The 23,957-nt window shown below is 37.6% G+C and overlaps 1 protein-coding gene across 4 annotated transcripts; it reads right to left on the reverse strand.

The window, feature by feature from the left end:
• Positions 1–416: 416 nt before the first annotated feature.
• Positions 417–23,330, reverse strand: PUS7 (pseudouridylate synthase 7). Of its 4 annotated transcripts, none has more exons than XM_026059049.1 (17): positions 23,227–23,330; positions 21,931–22,008; positions 20,881–21,274; positions 18,978–19,074; positions 18,747–18,848; positions 17,712–17,856; positions 13,180–13,291; positions 11,770–11,847; positions 9,809–9,937; positions 9,433–9,558; positions 9,044–9,105; positions 7,848–8,008; positions 6,741–6,867; positions 6,528–6,629; positions 3,182–3,311; positions 2,139–2,230; positions 417–1,377 (listed from the first exon to the last, which is right to left on the reverse strand). In XM_026059049.1, the coding sequence occupies exons 3-17, from the start codon at positions 21,243–21,245 to the stop codon at positions 1,241–1,243; spliced, it is 1,965 nt and encodes a 654-aa protein (XP_025914834.1). In that variant the 5' UTR covers positions 21,246–21,274; positions 21,931–22,008; positions 23,227–23,330; the 3' UTR covers positions 417–1,240. The 4 variants fall into 4 exon arrangements, with proteins under 4 accessions (XP_025914834.1, XP_025914835.1, XP_025914832.1 ...); XM_026059050.1 differs by having other exon boundaries at positions 18,990–19,074; positions 23,188–23,330; XM_026059047.1 differs by having other exon boundaries at positions 23,188–23,330.
• Positions 23,331–23,957: the final 627 nt, after the last annotated feature.

Below are 23,957 nucleotides of genomic sequence, written 5' to 3' on the forward strand. Positions count from 1 at the left end.
ACGTCACCAGCCGAAAAAGCCCAGGGGCGGCGGCCGCCACAGCGGGTCACGCGCGCACAGCGCCGCGCACGGCCGGGCGCCGGCGGAGCCGAAAGCGCATGCGCCTTTGCCCGCCTCTGTGGCGAGCGGCCAACCGCCCCCGGCCCCGCCCAGCCGCCTGAGGTGGGGGGAGGGGCAGCACCGCCCTCCCGCCCCGGCGGCGCGTAACGGCCTCGTCCCTCACAGCCGCTGTGGCGGCGGAGGCGCAGAGCAGCTCGCTGTAGCACTGATTTTATTCCCGCGTGGAAATTACAGTCCTGCTGCTTCAAGAACGCACCTCCCCTCCATCTTCTTCAGAGCATTTATCATCAGGCATGTTTTAAGGATTTAAGTTGCATTTGAACAATAAAAAGGTACAACAGCAGAGACTGTTTTGTATTTCCATGAGTTTATTAACACAAGCAACACAAGTTTTCTTATTTGGTATAGAAACAGATTGCAAAGGCAGTAACTGTCATTTTAGAATGGCTTTATAATGTTTTTTTTCCCCCCTACTAGGCATCTGGCTCATCCACTGCCAGCAATGGACAAACCAAGATGCGTAGAGGAAATAGTTATGACATTCACCTAGACTTTTTGATTAATTTATTTTCATTACCTGTTCTTTAGTACAGGTATTAGTAAAACAGGAAAATACGCACAAATATTTTCTTAGTAAAAGACTACAGGTAAGTAAAACAGCTGTACACCATTACCCCACATAAAATGGCTTGCTAACAGAATCCTCTACCACATCAGCGCAAATGCTACCGGCATCCTAGGGCTTCATAAACTTCCTTTTTTGATACAAATATTCATCAATATCTTAGTTTCATTGGAATTGGTTTTTCTAATCTGTAATTAAATATGTTTGGAGAGAGTTTAAGTTGTGCTAAACTCATGAAAACATTCAATGCTCGCTGCACTTCCAGACAAGTGAACTAAAGGTTCCTCCAGGTCTGAAACTATTGTGAGCCCACTTCTTAAAGACGCAGCCATGTTACACCTCAAGCAATTTATTCTTTCATTAAAAAGCATCAATCACTAAGATCTACATTATATTACAACCACTACCTTGCAAATGATTTATGTTAATTTCTTGCACTAATAAAAACTTTAAAAAATACAAATCTCTTGCTACCAATCTTTAAAGATTTGTCCAGAACATGTAAGTAGTAAAACACTTTATACATGATAAAATCTAACTCATTTTACAGTTCATTCAGCGTAACCAGGTAGTATTCAGCTGTGTCTGATTTTTTATACTTGTGTCCATTTTTAGCACTTCTCGAATTGCCATAGTAGCATAAGTGGATGGGGGAAGGGAGAACTCCATCTTTAGTGCCCGGAATTTACCGTCTGTCATATCAGAGATAGGAGGAAATACAGACAAGAACAGACTGTTAAGACCATAAAAAATGCTTATCCTGGATACCATCAAAAGTGGACATCAAAACTTAAAAAAAAAATTCAATTTACAATCCATACTGTACACAGTGTAGCATAAAGTGAAATTTCATAAAATAACTTCCATTTAATATCTTCTCTCAGCAGGAAGTGACTATGTAAGATAAATATTTATCAAAAATTATATAGTTGATCAATTTTGTCAGAGTAGGGTATTTTTGTCTTCTTTTAAAAAAGAAAAAAAACCCTGTTCTTTCAAAACAATTCTGAGTCCCCTTTAACCTTTTATTTTCTGGAAAGCAGAATCAAAAGACCTTGGGACCAAAGTTATTTTAAAAAATTTCAGTTGACTTAAGTATTTGAATAGTCTCTTATGTTTAGCACAAATAATATGTGCTCAAGCATATAGCCAATTTGTGGCTTAATTCCACCTTTTCTTTATACATTTCATAGACGTTTATGGTTAGACATTTACTTCATTTTACAGAGATCTGTAAGAAAATCCAACAGTCAATACAGACTGCTGGAAGAGCTTGCTTGTACTTTTTTTGAGAAATAAGGGTCCTTAATCAGGTACCTAACTTTGGGTACCTCCTCTTCTCTATCATTACCTAACAGTAAGCTCTTTAAAAGAGCTTTCAATATGTTGCGGTTTGAAACAACAGTAAGATCAAACATCTATTTTGCAAACATCAGCAGAAATGTTAACTTACCTGTAGGAAGAACTGGTAGTGGTTTTCCTTCCAGCTTATCCAAATCCGTACTAAATAGTGGGATTCTAGGATCATCATATGCAACGACCTCCCTTTATAATATACATAAGACTTTTTTATTATTATTATTAAAATTTGGTAGCTACAAAAATATCCCTGAGATGAAATGATTCACCAGTACAAACTTGGGAAGGTGTTATTTATGGTGCAATAACTGATAAAGCTTTAAATAGAAAGCTTGAGTCTGTTTAATGAAGATCATCACAAAATAATAAACTAGTGAGAAATTTCTTTACATAAGTCAGCTTCCCCCCCCTCCCCCATGGGATATCAGGATTTCCAGCTATACAAGTGTAGTTTATGAAGTTATAGAAAGAATGGCATCAACCCTAAAAAGGATGCTTAAGGAAAAAAAAAATAAAGCTAGGCTGAATAGTAAGTGAGAAAGCAGATAAGCTCTAAAAATCAGCAGTAACTAAAATAAAATGCAAGTATTTGAATTTTTGTCTCCATCCAAAATCCTCCATATCCTTTTCTGTGTAACACAGTAATCAGGTCATTCTGCACATTTGTACAATAACCTGTTTAAAAGATATTTATTCAGTTGCCATATGACAACTAGGTTGTATCCCTCATAATAATGATTTAGTACATTTAAATAATACAAATGATCAACATGCAGGCAATTGGGGACCAACTTTTCTCACAGTAAGATTGCCAAAACACCTGGTTTGTATTATCTATTGTAGTTTCAACATGAATAATTAATTATCTATGAAGTGTTTAGGCAAGCCTTATTGCAAGGGATATTAACAACTAGATAGACATCTTGACACTAACACATCTCATAGAACCAGAGGCTCAGTGATGAAATAAGGCTCAAGTTCAACTGTGTAAAAATGTGAGGAAAATGAATAAAGATTCCTTCTTACTTACATTTTGGTCTACATGTACCCACCATGATCTAATGGCACTTTCTTAGTCATCCTACATATACTCTACACTGTCAATTCAAGTGTAATTTCCTTTATCCTCCTACTCACCAGTTGACATTCTGAGGTCGAATGATGATCTTTCTGTATGCTCCTGAGAGTGAGTAATCTCTAATCTTATGCCTCATGTTGTTGATATCAAGATTGTCAGCTACTAGCATTTCCTTGTAGGCCTCACCAACTGCAAGAAGGGAAAACATTAAGCAGAGAGTGTTTAGTATGGCCAGTTTCAATAGAGGTAGTTTTTACATACCATTCCTTCCCTTGTTTTCCAGTGATCTTCAGCATATGTGGGATAAATGTTAGACAGAAGTTTAAAATTATTTGTCGCAAATCATATTACTTACAATGTTTTCTTATACAACCTGATTAGTAGAGTCAAGGAACCCAGAATCTCTTGCTTGACAATCAAAATATAAGCTGAAAACAAAACTTACATAAAATATTTTATTGACACTTCACTTATTGACGCAAGACTCAATCTCAGGTATATGGGGGGGAGTGAAAAAAAAGAGGGACTAGAGTACCCATTCCTATTTTCGAAAAAGCAGCAAAGACCAAAATGAGTTAAAAAAAAAAAAAAAAAAGCCCTCTGAAGAAGTTAGCTGATAGGGAACACTGAGTACTTCTAACTGAAACAGCCAACAGAATGAGTCATTGGTCTTGTATCCTTAAGTAAGAGTATGCGTATGTACACATGATGGGGAGGAGGTTGGCAATGGAAATACAAGGATATACTGCAACTAATATGCAGTTTGATGTGTCTATTCTGCAGTGCAATTTCCAGTATTACTTCTGTCCAATTGGGAAGTTTCAAGAGGAATAACTTAAGCTTACTAAGGGCAGATCACATTACAAATATACTGATATTAAAAATTTCAGCTTTTCTTTTCAATCTTTGAATTACATGTGGTTCAGTGTCACACATCATCTCAAACAGATTGTTACTTTCCAAATATTTCAACAGTGGGTGGTAAATAGGATTCTGTGGGACTTAGCTCTGACAGGCAAAGAACCTCAAGAAAGCTGACTGGTCTGTAAGGACAACCTCTTCCAAGCACAAGAACAGTTCAACCCAATATTCAGGAAAACAAGGGAATGTATCAGGAGACTGGCTTGGCAAAACTTGACTACCCTCAAATGTAAAAAGGATATATACAGGAGGTGAAAGGTTGGACAGGCTACAAAGAAAGTACAAACGTCCCGACACATAGGGATGGTGTTAGGAAAGCCAAAGCTCAGCTAGAGTTGAAACTGGCACCAGACATCAAGAGCAATTAAGAAGAGCTTAATTGCCACATCAGCAGTAAAAGAATACAAGGAAAATGTGGGCTCCTAAATCCTTTGCCTCAGTCTTGACTAACAAGGTCTCCTGGGCCTCTGTGCCTGGAGACAAGGTTCAAAAAGGAGAGAAACTACCAGTAGTGGAAGAGGATGAAGTCAGGCATCTTTTGAGAAATCTTGACCCATACAGCTCCATGGGACCAGAGAAGACGCATAGGCTGAAAGCTGGCTCGTGTCGTCGTAATGCCATTCTCTATCATTGAAATGTCATGGAGATCAGGGGAGGTCTCTGTTGACTAGTAAAAGACTAATGTTGCATCCATCTTCGAAAAGAGCAGAAAGGATGACCTAGGGAACTACAGACCAGTCAGACTTACTTTGATCCCTGGGAAAATCATGGAGCAACTCCTCTTGAAACACTTTTCTGAGCACATGAAGGAGAAGGTCGTGATTGAGAACATCCAGCAGGGATTTACTAATGGTAAATCAACCTCTCTGCCTTCTATGATAAAAATATTAGCTCTGTGAACAAAGGGAGAGCAGTGGATGTTGTCTGCCTTGCCTTTATTTAGCAAGTTTTTTGACACGTTCCCACAGTATCCTTGTATCCAAGGCTAGAGCCTTACAGTCTGGATGGGTGGACTACTTGATGGGTGAAGAACTGGTTGGATCATGGTCTCAAAGGGTAGTGGCTACTGGTTTGTAATCCACCCAGAAGCTGCTTACAAGTGAAGTTCCTCAAGAGTCTATCCTGGAACATGTTAACTACCTTTACCAGCGTACCTGGAGGAGGAGCTGGGATTCATCCCACCAAGTTTGTGGACAACATCAAGCTGAGGGTGCAGTTGATACACTCAAGTGCAGGACTGCCATTCAGAGGGACCTAGACAGGCTAGAGGAATGGGCCAACAGGAACCTCCTGAAATTCTGCAAGGACAAATGCAAATTCCTGCATCTGGGACAGACTAACCCCCTGCAGTGGTACAGGATGGGGACTGAGTGGCTGTGAAGCAACTCTGCTGAAAATTTCTTGAGTCCCAATAGAAAGGAAGTTAAGTATTAATTAAAAGAGTGCCCTGGCATCAATGAAGGCCAACAGCATACTGGGATATGTCAACAGGAGTGCACCCAGTAGCTGCATGGAGAAAAGTGTTTATTGCCCTTTATTATGCACTCATTAGACTGCATTTGGAATCCCGTGTCCAGTTTTGGACACCCTGGTACAAAGAAGATACTGATAAACTTGAATGAATTCACTGAAGGGCTACCACAATGGCCGGCGGGCTTTAGCACATGCTGTGAGGAGAGACTGAGAGAATTAGGCTTCTTTAACCCAGAGAAGAGAAGGCTTAGGGGAGACCTTAGAGAACATCTGTCCTTGGAAGTTTCAGACCTGACACAACAAAACCTGAGCAAGCTGGCCCAAATATGGAGTTGATCTTGCTTTGACCAAGGATCCCGAGATCCTTTCCAACCCAATGATTCTACAACTCTGTGCCTTAATAACAACATTGCGCTCCATGCAAATAATTATAGATAACTCAACCTACTCTAACAAAAGCAATTTAGATCTAATACATTTTATATGCAAAGGTGAAAGATAAACATAAAAAAATATATGCATATACATATACACACACACACACACACACACACACACACATATATATCCCTTAACCTTTAATTAAACCAGATCTGGTTCTTTTTCCTAACTTTAAGCTTTTGCTTGGGCTATGAACCCTAGAAAGTTAGTTCATTTTCTACTTTAAAATCAAATACACACACACTTTTCTATGAACATTTCACCAATTATTCCCCTCACCCCCATGCTGTTTTATGAAGCAAAACATTTTGCCTTAGTATTTTCTTTCTTTGGAAAAGCTATTTGCTATAAAGAAATATGAAACAGATTTATGCTAAATGAAACAAGTGACAATGCAGGCTATTGTTATCCCAGCTAACAGTAGTATATTATCAAAGTATCAGAGCTCTGAAATTGATTATTTTTTTAAAGGATGCCAGAAGTTGTTCTTAAAAGGAAAATTAGACCTAGGCAATCTTAAGAAAGATTTGCATTTTCAGAGTGACTATGCAAGTTAACATTCAAACTTACTTTTATGCTTTGGATAAATAATATCAAATCCAGGCAGTGGCATCACTATATCATGGATAGTGTAGTTATCAACATCATCTTCTTCAATATGAACAGCTGTGGCTACAGTCAGAACAGAAAAATAAAGAGTTACCAGTATGAGTGTCTGTTACAATTACCTTAGCAAAATTTGGACTATAAAGCATCACTGGCTTTTTGTTCATCTGATTTTACCTCCTTTAAGTATGAGATCTCCTGGTACAGCTTTAAGACCATATTCTTCTATTCTTTTGCTCACCATATTGTTCCATACATAACTCTGGTAGCTATGAATATACATTAAACGATTATTTCTTGGTATCTGGATGTAAGGGGGGGGAAAAAAAAAACATTAGAGAGAAGTATTTTTATTTTTTTCTCTCCATCACACCCCCCAAAAAAGGATTTATTTGAAACATTTCCTTCTCCAGCCTCATGATTAGCATTCTCTTTAGTGGTATACAGACTTCATTTTTGGTCTTTATTTGGAGGAAGAGTATGTGAAGAAATAATACTTTTATACATTTGAAATTCACACAAACATTGTGCTTAGATTAAAAAAAAACAAAAAAACTAAAGCTTTAATTTTTTATTAAACAGCTTAACAGATGGCTGGTACATAACACTCAACCTCCCGATATCTTAAGTAAACTTTGCAGGTGTCAGGGCAGAATGATATCCTAATTATCTTGTTCATAAACTAGAAATTACTCCTCAGTTTCTACACAGGGTCCAGTAACCTGCTGGTGAAGAGGCATTTTCTCCAAAGATCCAGTCTTGATTACAGTACTTGAAAATGATAGTGAGCCCATTATCTCAGTGCCAAATTGTTTCATTAGCACACTATGAGTTTGATTCACACTCTTAAAGCAAGAGAAAAAATTTGATATTGCATTTCTGCACAAGCTTCTGATCTGTATTAGACATGGTTACTAAGTGTAACAGTATAGCTTCCAACTTAAAAAGAAAGACCGTTGTATTATTTGGGGAGCTCATTATGCATACATTAATTACAGATGTCACAAGTTACTATGTAGCAGTACTTCAAGCAAACAGGCAGGAAACATGTAAAGATTTACACGTAACCTCACCCTCATTAAGCATCTATTGCTTAATCCCTTTGTTCACAGAGCTAATATTTTTATCATAGAAGGCAGAGAGGTTGATTTACCATTAGTAAATCCCTGCTGGATGTTCTCAATCACGACCTTCTATTAGTCTATTTCAAATGCATCATGAGACCATCACAACAAAAACAGCATGCTTATTTAAGGAAACACCCCACAACACTTTCACACTCACTATGCCAAATGCAGAGATTATGTTCTTCATTCCATACTTTGAGAGTCCACGAAGAAGCTGTCCTTCCACACACCTTTTTACAGGCAGTTTCTTGAGGGCTGCTGCTGGATCTTTAGTCTTTGCCCATTCTTCTCTGCATTTTACTAAGTATCCTTTCTCAGCTAGAACAAGAACGTGAAATAAAATATTTTAACTACACACCCAAAAAATTCATCTTTTTGTTAATAACTGAAAATTTAAAGTTGTAGTTATCATAATTAGTGTTAGCATGTGCCACCAGTTCTCCCACCGTATTTTGATGTATACTTAGGAAATGGTTTTGATAAATTCTACTAAGTGCTGCTAGATTTAAATGTAATGTGTTATTTATAGGGAAAAGAAGGAAAAAAATATATAATTTTTGGAAGTGTTAATGGTCAGTTTAAGGTTTTTTAGAAGCATTGGTAAATTGAATTGTATGCTGACATGACAGAGACAAATCAGGTGCAAGAGTGAAGCCCCAGAGAGACGGGTGGGTTGCGGGGTTGCCTGGCTGAGGAAGCAGTGGCAGTGAGGCGACTAGCCAGGCAGTGGGACTGCCCCCACCCCTACTGCGCGTTCCTGTCATCTCCAGCATAAACAAAATAGACTGCTGCCTCTGGTAGTTTCCGCCTGGAAAACCACCTACTCTTCCATGCTTAAAGGTCTTGTCAGCACTCTTTTGTGCCTGTCAATCAGTGCCAGTAGGGCCAGATTACACACCGCCCTCAGCACTGCACAGGGGATCAAGTCCATTCTTACGGATCCCCTGCCTTTCCCCCAGAAGCCAGAGGGAGCTATTCCTCACTCAGGAGTCATGCTGGGAAGAGCTCCTGGCTGTGCGGGAAAACAGTACCAGGGCTCCAAGCGGAGCCTGAGCACACTCGGTGTGTTAGTACTCATATCCCTTTTCACCCACACCTCAAGAAAATGCACAGCAAGGAAGTAGAAACAGAAAAGGCAGAGAGTCTGAAGGCTACCTTTCCATCACTAAACTGACCGAAGTACAGCATATGCAAAGCTTTCCACACAAATGCCCTTTTAAATGTTAAAACAAATAAACAAGTAATAATAATAATAATAATAATAATAAAAAATCCACAGAATCTAAAAATGTTGGGGGGGGGGCAGGGGGGAAAGACAGACAGACAGACAGACTTGAAATATTTAGTCCTTACCTCCCGGTCGTGGTTTTAATATCAAATCCATTACTTCATTCCAATTGTTCTGTAGAATAGCTCTAAAATTCAAACAGCAAAGTTTATTAAGAACTTAATATATTTAAGTATGTGGCAAACTTACCCAAAGAAAGCAGTATTAATGTTTGGATTTATGTAATATTAGTGGTAGTAATGCTATGTAAGGTATATGCTGGAGCAACTTCAAAGACAACTTCTTTCTTGAATCAAAATTAAAACTGGCACAGGCAATATGATAGAAAAACTTTTGCAAAAATAAGTTAGAAGTTATACAAGGATACAATAAATTAATATAGTAAAAAAAAAAAAAAAAANAAAAAAAAAAAAAAAAACACACGAAAAGAAAGATGGGATGAAACAACACATACCTGCCAATCTGATATGTAGGAACAGCTGTAGTTCCGAATCTTTGCATTCCATAGTAATTAATGAATCCAATTTCCCTGAGAGATTGCATTGCTTGCTCTATCTGGTCATCAGTTCCTGTTATGTTTCTAGCAACGTATTTAAAAATATCATTTTGTTATCTACAGATTTTCAAGGGCCCATACTATTTAATGATCTCCAAAGTATTAAAGCTCAACATCGATGTTATATAACAATTATGAAATTCAATAGACTCCCTCCAACTCCTAATAGATTACTTTTCTTCTTTGTTGTAAGGTTATATGCACTGATATCCCATGATTTAAGGGGGGGGGGGGGAACCTAACAGAACTATCTAAATACATACTAACACATTACCTGAGAACAACAGTGAAGTGGTTCCCTTGCAGTTCTCCTAATTTCAGTGGATGGTTCTTGTAACTGAAGTTTCCTAATTTAAAGTTCATCAAGCATTTATTCAAATGAGCAAGTCTTTGTGCAGTGATTCTAAAAAGAAACAGACCAACACTGATCAATCTATGCCTAGAAAAGCACATAGTTAACTAAACATGGAAGTGTCAGCATTTCAAGACAAAAAGCAAATGCTTTAATAAGTAACTGGTTCAGCTTCCCCATTTTTCTACTGTTATCTTCAAAATATTTATTTTAAGTATCTAAAAGGGAAGGACAGATATTTCCCCAAGACCTATATATTCACAAGACAAAGTGCATACTGCGTATACTTTGACATGGTTCACATCGTATCTTTTCACATCTATGTCAGAATAAACACTCAGGAAAAAAGAATCGCAATATTGAGGTATACTGGCTCCCCACAGCTTTATTTGCTGTATTTGAGTAAATACACCATGAATGAACTGAAGTCAGCACAGTCTTAAATGCATAGCTAATTAGCCTTTGTGTAAGCTTAACGCATATGAAGGAGTAGGAAATCTACCTGTCACTCCTGCAGTTCTCATTTTTGTTGCAGGCAGTTTTGGAAACATATCCTGTTCTTTGCACTGCAGATCTGCTCTTTGCCATTCTCCATAATTTACACCAGGATCGACCAGATCGACCAGTTCGTCGATCAGCATGGCCAGCACACTCATTTCAGAGTGGGCTGATGATCAGTAACTTCCCCTTTTCTACCCCCTCCTTCCCCTATGCTATATGGAAGAGCCTGTAGTTCAGCAGTACTGAACCGACACCAGAATAGATAGTTTTTCCCCCAGGCAATGCTTACAACACACTGAAGCTCTTGGACACTACGCTAAATGTGATGCTACAGACATACAGAACAGTAACAGAGATGGCTATATCACAAGTTTGGTTGATCATCATCAGTTGGCACACCTGTCTTTCAGGAATGATAATTTAGGGCTTCTGACATGAATTAGTAATTCCTTTTACATGCACAAACATATGCACATGCAAACCCCTGGGAGGATGCCCTCCTTTTAACAAGGATTTGATAAAATTACTGGTTCTAAAACTCTCAAATCTGAGAACTCCTCCACTTGACAAGTGTGGTTTTCAAAGAGTTGTAAAAGCAGAGGAGATAGAATATTCTAACCAGCTAAACAGATACTGTAAAGCTTGACTGCAGGGCATCTATTATCCTCAGTTATTGATGTAGCACTAATTTGAAGTGCCAAGGAATCATATAATTATCTTGGAGTATGCCAAAATAATTTTACTTTATTTTAGTAGGCTACTTATGGAAGTAAATTAAGGCAGGAAATTTTTCTAGTCTTTTTTTGCTCCTGGTTACTCACAGATGAGTAAAGGCAGTGTTTAGCGTTCTTCAGAGCTGTTCAGAGAGAGTTCAGTGAGAAAGGAAAATAGGATTCCAACCGGAGAAAGGGGGAAACAAAAAGTCAGGAAGGAAATGGGGGTGAATTTTCATCACGTCATTCTGTTTCTCTGCTGTTGCATGAGTCATGCAGCATGACAGCGTGTACACAACTTGGCTCACTGCTTCAAACAAACCTATGCCCATGTGCCCCATCTACAACTCAAGAACATGACTGACTGAAAATATTAGCAATCATCATCAGATAAAAGAGTACAGTGCATCTCCATTAACGCACGTGACATTCGAGAGCTTTACAAGATCAGGACCTGAATCTGCCGTTTGTGTCACATGCCATACTGCTTTCTGCAGTAAAGCAGAAAACCTGCCTCAGAGTCTAGGTTAAGAACAAAAGGTACAAATACTGCTTTTAAACAGTATGCATAGTAAAGAGTATTTCTAAAACAAGAGTCTTCAGAGTTTTTAGCAAGGTAGCCAAGTTATCACGCTAGGAGTGCAAATACTCCAGTATATTTTCACTTACCTAAGAACAGCAATCTCTTGAACTGTTATAGCCCTTTTATCTTTAGTTCCCATGTAGGAAAATATGTTTGGCTTCACTCTTAAAAACAACAGTAAAAAACATTATATATATATTGAGGTCAACACAGATTGGACACAACTGATTTTCAGCATAACTAGCTAGAATTATTAGTTTCTCTTTTATGTTAAAAATAAATGAAAAAAAATACATTAAACAACTTTGTTTTATTTTGTTCAAACAGGAAAAAAAAGTTATTGCCCAGAACTATGCTAGAGTTTGACACTGCTGAATATATGTGACATTTTCTAACCTCATCTGTAAGTATATAAAACACAGGGAAACTTTCCTCTTTTAATTACCAGATATTGTTATATGCACAGATTCACTTACAGCATGGCTGTTCTTTCAGAATATGAGCTTTGACATATTTCTTTATATACATCCACTCAGTGGAAGAATGTGCAGTGATCACTATCAAAAAATTTAATCATGTCCATTTCTTCTTTAAATTTCAAATAATATGCCTATCCGAACACCATGCATGCACATTATGTGAAAATAAGAGAAGTTAATTTAAAATTTGTTCCTTTCCACATTGCAATTTACAGTCTGTGTTAAACAGAAACTGCTTCCGGTTGTTCCAGCTAGGGGTACCGGGGATAGCAGGATTGCCATTACATATACATTTCCACCAAACTACACCCCATTTTCAAATACAAATACTAGCAATACACTGGTTAGAGTCTGAAGCATAAACATTTATTTTTGGAGGGGAAGGATGAAGGGAAGCGGAAGGAAAGAGTAGGGAAGCTTCCCTATGAATAGATCACTGAACTGATTCAATTTAAAAATAGTTCTTCTTCTGCAATTCATTATGTTCACATCATGACTTTCACAAATCTTTCTGTTGTTGCATTGGATGGGGTGGACAGAACTAAGACTGTGTTGCCATGGAGAAATTAATATATGGAACTACAGTTTCAGATTATCAACAGTGACTGCTCAAGAAATGGTAAGCATATTACCACAACAGTATCTGACACAGATTCGTATCATCTTTGAATATCTTCACACACTTGGGAAAATTTTAATTTCAATAATACACACATGAAGGCTATGAACTGCCTGACGTTTGCTTGGATCAGCCAACTGAATTTGCAGAATTTCTTTCTCCTTAAGTAATATGGTGCGGTCTTATAAATAAATTGCTTGGGATTATTTTGTTGCATTCTCCCCCCCACCCAAAACTTAAAGTTTCAAATTTGATATTCTAAATCATGGTTTTTTAACAACGGCTAAAAATTAGATGACAGTAATCACTTGTATTACTCTCACGTACTCTTGAAGCACAATATTCACAGTAACACGAAATATTTAGGAGAGGATTGCATGCTAGCCAAATAGTCTTACCTTAAAAATTTTGATAACACATTAATGGCATCCATAGTATCCTTGTTCTCCTTGTACAGTACAAAGTGGCAATAGCTTCCCCTAGATTTTGGCCAAGAGTGTTTTCTTGGATCTTTAAAAACAAAAAGTTAAAATTACAAAAGTTTCATTTTTTAATTTAATGAATATAGTTGCCATTGCAGCTCCATTTAAAACAGATATGCAACTGTGATTTCTCATAGTTTCCATCTGCTTAAAAAAAAAAAAAATTTGACTGCTACAGCTGCAAAGCACTTGAGAAGCACCTTCTGCCCTTCCACTGGGCTGTATACTTTTCTATGTAAAGGTATCAATTCTGTCACTTAAGAAAGTTTGAACAAATGATGACAGTTTCCTTTGCATTAAGTTACCTAAAAAATTTTCCCTGGCCATTTAATTGCCTTATTGCCTGATTAAGCTCCTCAAAAACATTATTAGTGCACTGACTTTCAGCAATAAAACCACTCTTCATTTCTTCTAATGCCTGCTGAAGTTAATAGACAAGGACCACCAGAGCCCTGTTTGTGTGAAGACAACAACATTCCTTACATTACATTACTAATGTGGTATTTATTTCTGTAGGTTTTTTTCCTGCATGTAATGTAAAAGCATGGGTTATATCTTTACAAATGCCTAAAAAAGTATATTGGCAAAAAATTACTTACGGTGAATTTTAGAAAAAAAGTCCTTTGAAAGAGGTAAATCTGCCACAATAAAAAATTATCAAATAATTCAAAGCCGAAACTGTGCCATGTTTAGAGAATGCTGAAGGGAGAGATAACTTTAGCTCTTGTAGACTAACAAGAGATTTACAATACTGTACAATTATTTGGGGTTTGCTGGAGAGGGGAGCAAAACTGTCAGCACATTTGGTAATGTTTTCAGACATAAACTTTCATTTTACAATTATTTACTGTTGATTGCATTACTGGGAAGGGGGATTGATCCTACAAGAGCCTAGCAAACAATTTTAAGGTGCCTCATTTATCAAGTTTTTGTTTGATAAGAACAAAACTGAGTTTCTTTTTCTATTTAATAAAAAAATCCATTTTCTCTTGATAGCCACGAAGCAGATACTTCTGTTTTTGTACAAGAATGGCTTAAGCTCCTTTCTTAACAGTAAAAGCTAAAAAAATAAGCCAGTCCTATTCTGGTATATCAACACTGACACGGGAAGGCAGTTCTTTGGAAATTTTGCTAGTTTGTTCACTTAAGTCTAATAAAACCCATGTATCCATGCAGGCAGTGAGTATGTTGAAGCCTCATTAAACTTTCTGATAAAAGACAACTGTTGCCTTTTTTGAGAAAGTACCATCCATACAACTGCTTCTGTCAAAACAATTTCTCATGCTACAGTATGGAATATCCTATGTATATAGTTTTAATTGCTTAATTATTGCAACACCTGCCTTGCGCCATTGGTTTCAAAACAAAGTCCCCCCCAAAATACTAAGGAGTTTTCTAGGACCTAAACTGGACACTATGATCAAAAAGCTGTTAAGAAGCCTCATGCTCCTGTTGGCCTCCCTTCTGAGACACCAATCAATTTACTTCACGCATATCCTTAAGCATGATCAATGAAATACTGCATTCAGTTTGAAGAGCAAGATACCTTCATGAAGGATTCATTAATTAGAACAGAAGAGAGAAAAACGGACAGTGATTCACAAGGAAAGTCTTCTCCAACTGGAATATTTCTCAAAGTTTAACTATTCCATCTTGCACGCCCTCATTTAGACAGCCTTCAAAAAGGGAGCCCTAATCAAAGTGAGACTAAAGCACTCGTATGTACAATATACCAACAGCCTCCTCATGGTTAGGTCACTACAGCCAGCAGCCTATCCACTGCACTGCCCTCCATCCCCAGGGGTGGAAGGCTGCAGCTACAGTCCCAATATTTAACTATTCCTTGCCCAACACCTGAAATTATTCAATTGGGTAGATGGATGTGAGGGACAGTCTGTATTCCTTATTACTATTTTTTAGAGTCATGTTACATATTTGACAGTAGAATCATATTTTTCGAGCTTTTTTTTCAAACCTTTTGCTGCAATTTGAGGGCTAGAAGCTTGCTTTTTTTAATATCAGAATATGAGATGTTTGCTTTAAAGTTGTCTAGATCCAGACAGTGGTGTTCAAAATAAGTTCTAAAGGGCAAAGTCTTGGCTTAATGAAATCAAAGGGAAATTTACCATAGATTTCAAATAGTATCATCAATCCTGGTCCTTCATATCACTTCTTACTGGCAGGCTTTCTCTGCACTGAATGACTAGGGTCTATACTGCACTGGCAAAGAAGAGGCAGCACAAGCTCAATTATTGGCTGTTTCTGAGAATTTTAAATGTTACTTATGTGTAGGTTTTTTTAGAATTATTTTTTACTAGTTTGGCCAGTCTTAGCACTGTTAGGAGGTCACAATAGTTGGCATTTCATTTTTTTAGTATGAAATGTCAACATCTCTTACCTGTTGCAGTTCTGACCTCTGTCCCAATGCATAGCATAAAGAGCACAAAACAGCAGCATTTAATTTTTAAACTGTTGAAGGGTTTTTAAGAGGTGAACATGCAGGTATATGGTTATGGGATTGTTTATGCTGTAGACAGCATCCAACAGTTAGGTGGTGGATGACAGCAATTTAGACAGTTATGCAATGGAATCGTGCAGAGGCAAACAGTGAACGTATGGAAAGCTTCAATCAGAGATGCAACAAACTTCATTTGTGGACAATGATGAAACAGCAATTTACTGACAATTTATTAAGGCAGCATTTAAAGTATTTTGGGTGTGGACTTACTACACACAAAACAGCTCTGATTTTATCTTTTAGAAAAGTATTTTGGTAACCTTTTATACTGAAAGCAAAAGTAAACAGCTCTCTCAGGTAATATTTGAATATTATGTGCTCCTGCAATGTTTCTTGCCTAGGGGACCCACTCAGGACTGAGATGTGTTACTGGCTGTACAAACACAAAAGACAAATATAATCCTGACTTAAAAAAAAAAACAACTTGCACTCTCAAACCCTGAATTCACAAGCATTTACACACACTCACTGAATTGCATACACCTCAACCAATTTGAACAGGTGTCTGCAGCATCACAACTTAAGAATCCAAGTTTTAATAGATGATGTTCCTCTGCATCACAAGAAGGTGCTCCAGATAATGTTTTAATCCTAACGATATATCACTAAATTATTTTCAATGTACTCCAAATGCTTAAAATTCTTTTATACAGTATCTCTTAGTTAAGACCAGTCAGCTTAATAAGAACCACTTGACTGTAACAATGGTTAAAGAATATAAGCAGCAAAAGGGAAAGGTGGAGGGAAAATTATTACAAACCAACACAAAACGAAACTGGCTGAGGAGAATTTTGTTCTTGTTAAGTATGCATATTCCATGCATAAAGCATGCAAACATACAAGTTTCCTAAACACAGCTGAACAGAATACGCAACACATAATTTGCACCAATTTGTACAACATTCCCATATTCGCTTAGAAAAAGCCTTGAAAGTAACAAACTGAACTGAATGTGGAGATGTTCTTATTTAAACTTTTCAATTATCTTATTTCCTTCTCTTTTCCTTTCTCCATCTCCTTCATCTTTAAAATGAAAGGAATAGATTTACATGTTATGTCATCTGCAGGTTGAAATGAAATCAGTTTAAACAAAACAAAACAAAACCAAACACTAATACTTTCAGTTACATGTGCAAAATTCTGCATTTAGACAATCCTCTGGACTTACAGAAGCAAATAAACAATAATAGCATAATAGATCTAGAACACACTAATTTATCCTCAATAATCAAACCTAAATCTGGTAATATTTAGGCAAAAGATTTTCAAAATGCAGTATTATTCATTATTTTTATTCTTTCAGAATAGTAACTATAACTTATGAGTAATGACAATTTTCTGCAAATATAATTAGCTTTGGAAGTAGAACTAACCTGATAACCAAAACTGTCTTAAAGACCACAGTAAATATATTGTGCTGATATAAAACTATACTTCTGAGAAAACAAGCAGCTCATGTCTCTATTCAAGTCACTGAGAATTTTGTCATGGATTTTCAAGAAAGTCAGAATTTCGCCGATTAAGTTTCATCTACAACCCCTTACTTCCATAATGCGCAAATACTTATGGATCCAGGTTAAGTTCAGAAAAGCTAAATTAAAGCAATACATAAAATAAAGCCCCTATTTCACCTATTCCCATTGTAATAGTAAAGAATCCTCCCACTTCTAACATAATTCTATTTGATTAATGATCTGAAAGAAAAAGCGAGTACAAATCTAAAATTGTATTTCAGCCAACTACAGTAGGAAATATCCCTTGTGTTCCTAGCTATTTAGATGCACCGCCTCAGTGCAAGGAGAAAAAAAAAAACAACAGTGTTGGACTAAGTTAGGATGTATGCTCTGCTTACCCTGCTTTCTAATGATTTTTAATTTTTAGTTTAAATTCAGCATTTACTTTACCCAACTACTGCGATACTGAAACTCACTTGCCAGTGCTTTTTTCCCAGCAGCATGATAAGCAGTAATGTATTTTTTTCCATCTCGATCTTCTGTTTTAGTCTCCAAGCCAGGAAACAAGGACTTTATAGCCTGGTGGATAATTGTTCTTTTTTCTTTGCTGTCTTCAATTACCTGTGTTAAAATACATGCATGCAAAAACCAAATAAAGTAATACAAACAGAGAAGGATTCTGTCAGAGCTAAAGTTTTGTATACTTAAAGAAAACCTACTGAATCACACTAACATCCTGAATCACACTAAACAGTCTGGCCTACTCATTAAAATTAGTTTGAAAAATAAACAGCTAACTCTGCTACAAGCCCCAGTCTCAATATTACCAAACAAAAACTCACAAGAGTTATTTACTTCTTTTGTGCTTAACAAAATTTCACCTTTCTGGAGCAATTCTGGAAAAACTAAGTTTTTCGATATGCGTTAAAGAAAAAAGACCCTAAGATTCTTTAATATATGAATGCTTATCTGAAATTGTCAAACTTAAAATTCTACTCATTTCTCTGTTCCAAATTTAGCTCAACAGTTCTTCAAGTATGGAATATTTGGATGTTTAAAAATATCAAGGGTTTTTTTTTTTTTTCATTTCTACCTTTTTATTTTTCTTGTTACGGAAGACCATATTTATCCTCTTTTCTATTAAATCACTACACACTGACCTTGGAAATAGTTTTTCCATCAGGATGGATGTTTATGTAATCCTTCTTAAACAATGACCCTATAAAATACTCCTAGACAAAAAGCCAAAACTTTAACACAAAAATTAAGACATGCATTTGAGTTCATGTGTATAATTCCACTGAAATCAAAATGACTACTCATGTGTATGAATTTGAGTTTACCTTCACAGAATTGAACCCTAAACTGGCAACATTTCTGTATTACCTACTGTTATACGAAGTTCAAACTGTTCTTACACCTTACATGCACTAGAAAGCAGGTACCTTCCAGTCACTCACTCATTCCTACCCTCCTTTCCCCCAAAATTTCATGCTGTTTATTAATTTTACCTCTATGGCGACACTAGTTTCCTTATTCTTAAAAAGCTGGAGCTCCTCTAAACGCTTCTTATCTTCATCTGACAAAACTGTAAATGTTTCTTCTGATGGGTCCTAAGCATATTAAAAAAAAAAAAAAAAAAACCACACACAGTAACTCATATAGAACAATTTGCACCACTCTCTTAAGTTTTTTTTTTGTTTTTTTTTTTTTGAAGAGTATAGTCATTACCAAATCTTTACCTCAGAATTTACCTCATCATCCACTGGAACAGAAAAGTCATTTAAATGGCTCACACGCCCATCTTTTGCTATTTCATGAACAACGAAGTCTGAGTATCTGATAAAAAGAAACATGCATTAAGACTGCAGTTAAAAAAAAAAAAGAAAGAATTCCCTTTCCAAGAAGCTATTTGTTACCAGAATTTATTCAGGGGTGCATAAAAGAAACTTCAGCCATTAGAAAGCTTTAGCTATTCCTGCCCCTCAAAAAACATACCAAGAAAACATAGTAGAAAGTCTACTGTATCTAAACAAAGTAGACTTCTATGTGAATAACCAAACAACTGCTGTAATTATTCTGAGTCATTTCTTTACTAACTTACAGAGATCAGTAATTCATATCCTCAGTCCTAGTCATTACTGACAATTAAGGCTCTACTGTGTTGTTACAACATGAACAAATGCATTAACTGTGTTGTTCTGCAGAATAAAGTGTATGTTAGCTACTCTAAGAAAAGCAGGACAAAATTCAACTCTGTTATATATGTTCAATTATAAAGAACGCCTTTCAAATAAAGAGTTATTCTGTACACTCTAGGACAGCAAAACAGAATTTGACTGTCATATTTTAGACCAAGTCACTATGTCCAATAGTAAAAACATCCTGACTCTTTCTTACATAGCAACTGCTTGTAAAGATAAAAACAAAACCCCCAAACCCTTGGCTTATGAAAAGTTGAGAGATGAATACAACTTCACCATGGGAACGTTTCTATCGTATCTCCTCCAAGCCTACATTTACCATACCTCTGTGCAGCTGTACATCATATTGGTAGAATTCCTTCCTTAGGAGTGTTACATGTCCTCTGCCTTATTATCTGTAGCTGTCTAGACATGTTAGTGACGATCACCATACAAATATCAGGATTAAATTAGTTATAGGTGCTACAAACTAGGATCAAAGAAAAACGATGAGTCTGCAAACATCTCTACCACACAGCTACATCTGGCCACCTCTGTTTGAGATGGGCAAATCTCAGAGAAGGCAGTTCAACACAGACTGGGTTCACCAGTGGAGGATTATGCTAGCTCTTTTATGTCGTACATAAAGTTTAAATATATAAATAATAAAATGCACATAAGATAGTCCATATGTAAGATGACCTATATATGAAACCAGTATATAAAAATAAGGACTTTTTGGTGTCTAAAACAAAGCATGCTTAACTGCTTTGCTAAGTTAAGGCAATAATGGATGCTCACTTTAGAGGGTTTTGCATTTGCATTCTGAGAGTTTTACAGAAAGATGCTAGTTACTAAAAAAAAAAAAAGACAAGTTTCATGAAATAAAAATACTAACAACCAAGCAGCTTTACTAAGTATATGATGTAGGATTCCACACCCTAAGCTATAAACCTCCTTGCTTTTGTGTTTTGTAAATGATAGTATAACTCAGAGTATTATTTAAAGTCAGAAGGACCATCTGCCGATATACGCACTCAGCCACTTCAGCACAAAAAAGCAAGGAAGAAATGGAGAATGATGTCTTCAACACTGTTATCCAGTGCATCTTGTATCAGCACTGAAGAATTGTGTAAAAGGTAGGCATAGTGTAAAAAGATTTTATGCTGTATACCGCTGCGAACAGCAAGGTCAATAGCAAAGGTTAGTATAATCATGTATTTCCAAACATACAGAGCTTCCTTCTTCAGAGTTCCATTCGACAGGAAAGAAAAAAAAAACAGAAAAACAATCTAGAATATCCCAAATAAAACTTTTCTTTCAGTCTCAGCATGAGGAAAAGAAAGCGATGAACCTCCCTAATGGCCACACACAGTCCAATTGCATCCTATGAGAAAAGGAAAATGGAGAACAACAGCTGCTAAGACAAGGAATTAACATACATAACAAGACAAAGAGTTACCTCTCTTTTAAGATTCCAGAAAACCCTTTATGACAGCTAACAAATTTAGTTATGCCAACATCGCTTTCTGTCAGTCCATGCTTCATCATGTCTGCAAAGCTCTCTGGATCTCCATCTTCATCACTGTCCTCTAGTTCCTCATCTTCCTGCTCCTCACCTTCCTCATTGGGGATTATTTCATTTTTCGTGTCCTCAAGCAGAGATTTTTCAGGTTGCTCTGTTACAGTCTCAACGCTCTGCCCAGAGTTGTTCCCTGTCTTAGGCTTCTCTGAGATCTTCTGTCTTTTAATTTCATCTGCATTAGCCACACCATCCTCAGAATGAGGACGTTTCAAGGACACACTAGTCATTTCTACAGTTTCCATGTTTAAGGCACAGTGTAGGATAGAAAGCCCTGAGGAGCAAGAAGAATGGCTTATTTCCTGTCTGCTTAAGAGCAAAACAAATACATATTCTCGTCACTCCCAGGACTGTGTGCCCTGCAATAGTTCAGGAAGACCATATAACTTTCCATGTTTTTAAGTTAAACAACAATTAATGAATTTGTACAGCTAGAAACATTATGTACTTGGGAAGAGAGAAGAGAGATGTTAAGGGGATTTAATACCCACCTGAGGCAGCATGCAAGTTAGGCTATAAAAGAAAAAGATTCAATACTAAACAGTCCATTTACCACCACTGTCACTCCTGCCAACTGTATCACAGCTGCATCCAACCCCTTTCCACACAGACTATGCTGTCTATATAAATTTAGCACCTAGAAATCTTTCTGTTAAACATGATTACTCTCAATTATTCCTTGTTCTACCAAGACTTCATCTTGCAAGGATTGAGAGAGGATGACTTGATGCATTCCCCTAAACCTGAAATTTCATCTCTTCCTTTCCATGTTCATCTCTTCTAACAGACATAATCCCTCGCAAAACTCAGGAGGGCAGCAATTCAGACCAAAAGATAAATAGGGATGAGATAACAAAATCTTTGAATGAGGTGAGACAAACAAAAAAACAAGCAAGTGAAATGATCTCAGAGAGAAATGTGACTACTCACACTGGTGGACAGAGCTCTGACTCCTCACTGGTAACCTTAGCAGCCACCCTTGGGTCAGCAGAACTAGAACCTTAAGATCTGAAAAACAGAGGAAAGTTTCAGGCAAAAAAACCCAAAGATTGCAAGGATGCTCCTGTCTTTCAATGATGCGTTAAGAGTTACAGGATATCCCCAAAGAATTTTAGGCACCTGGACAGATCCCAACTGCTCCAATGACTCTGCTGAAATTTCACAGTGAGCATTACACAATGCTCAGGTACGTGTAACACTTCCGTAGGATTTGCCCTGTGCAAGTATCAAGAAGACCCTGAATTTATGGCTTACATAAATGGTTTATAACACTTAAAAGAGACCTCTTATGACACCTACATGCAAATTATTAAACATGAACCCACCTCCCCAAAAAACAGAAGTAAACAATGTGCTATGATCACAGTTCACTGGTCTAGAAAAAAATACTGAGAATATGTATGAATGTGATCATTACAGAAACTGGCCACTACTCAACCCAACTATCAGCAGTTGCATAGAAGCAGACACAACCACTTAGATGGACAAGTTAATAGTCCATCTCCACTCATAAAAGTGTTACCAAACTAGTGACATAACACAATATTGTCACTTAACAAGTTACAGCAGAGCAGGAGAGAGTTTTTTACTCTTATGCTTATGAAAGGAGATTATAGTTGCTATAATTAGACAAAGATAGCACCTTTCTCCCAGTGTCACTCAACTAATACATGGGCAAGTTTCTAAATTAATAAAATTCAGCTGTTAAGTAAGGAATTAATTCTAGCACAGAGCAATATTTTAGAGCTACATACATCATCCTACATTATTTCTCCCAACTGCTAGATATCATTCTATTTAATTTTAAAAGATATGTTTTTAAAGGAAGACTCATTACTGACTTGACAATCATATCTGGACATTCAGTTGTACAGGTCACATAAACTTACGGTAAATAGACAGGAAAAACAGTTTTAGGAACATGTAAAATATTTTGCTCAAATGAAGAACTGAAAATGGAAGCTAGAATAAAGAACTGACAAAAGGGAAATAAGAAGAGACTTATAAAATGCATGTATGATGCTTGAAGAGAGGAGCGACGAGACACACGCAGAAGAAAGCGGATCAGCAAACCTCAGTAGTACCTTTCACTAGAAAGCACCAACTTCAGTTTGCTCTCAAACTGAGAAAGTGCATAAAAGCATTTTTGGAAGAAAAAATAAATCACAGCCAAGAGAAGTGATTCACCAGCATCTCCAGATTCTTCTCGCGTCTGCCCAGACTCACAGAGCCCTAGCTATAAAACACTCGTGCGGAAAAGGCTTCTGGATGGTTTGTGAATCCCGCTGCATGACGAACAAAGCCGAACTCAGCACGCCGAGACCCCCTGAACAGCCTGCCAAAGGAGGGAACGAGACACGTCTTGTGTTTGCAAAATAAACTGTAGTACCTAGGTACTAAATGATACAAACTGTTAACAGAGTTCAACGCTGGCCACAAATACTTTAGAGCTAGCAGATACGGCCTATTCACATGGCAAAGAAATAACTCTCACATAGTGAAGTACTATTCTGGTGCCATGGTCAGGGAAAGCGCTGGCAGGATGATCAGTGCAGGAGCACGCTGCGGTGACCGGGCACGCACGCGTGCAGTCTCGCTGTGCGGGCCACCAGGGCCACCTGACTGCTGTGGCACCTGGCTGCCCAACCAGCCCGACGCTTTCCTTAGCAAACGGGCGTTTCCATAAAAGCCCCAACCTTCGCAAGCAGCGCCGCCACAGCGGCTCCCCCACACGGAGACCGCACGCCGCTACGAACCAGGGGCTCAACGCGCGCCCGCGGAAGCCCTCAGCCGGCACCGCCCGCCGCGCGGGAGCCCCAGCGGCGCTCAGGAGAGGCGCGCGAAGAGCGCGAGCACGCCGACACTGCCGCTTTCCCATCAGAATGGGACTAAAAGGCGCCCGATGCGGCGGCAGCGTGCGGCCGCAGCTTGAGGGAGGAGGAGGCGGCGGCAGGGAG

This window comes from Apteryx rowi, unplaced genomic scaffold (assembly GCF_003343035.1).
Source record: "Apteryx rowi isolate R43461 unplaced genomic scaffold, aptRow1 scaffold_151, whole genome shotgun sequence".
In the NCBI taxonomy this organism is placed as follows: domain Eukaryota; kingdom Metazoa; phylum Chordata; class Aves; order Apterygiformes; family Apterygidae; genus Apteryx; species Apteryx rowi.

Bases quoted from the DNA above. Each gene is read 5' to 3' on its own strand.
- PUS7 (XM_026059049.1), bottom strand. From the start codon at position 21,245: ATGGAAACTGTAGAAATGACTAGTGTGTCCTTGAAACGTCCTCATTCT. The intron at 17,857-18,746 runs GTAAAATTAATA...ATTTTAACACAG, and splicing joins AAACTAGTGTCGCCATAGAG to GTAATTGAAGACAGCAAAGA. The intron at 9,559-9,808 runs GTAATGTGTTAG...ATACGTTGCTAG, and splicing joins CACTTCACTGTTGTTCTCAG to AAACATAACAGGAACTGATG.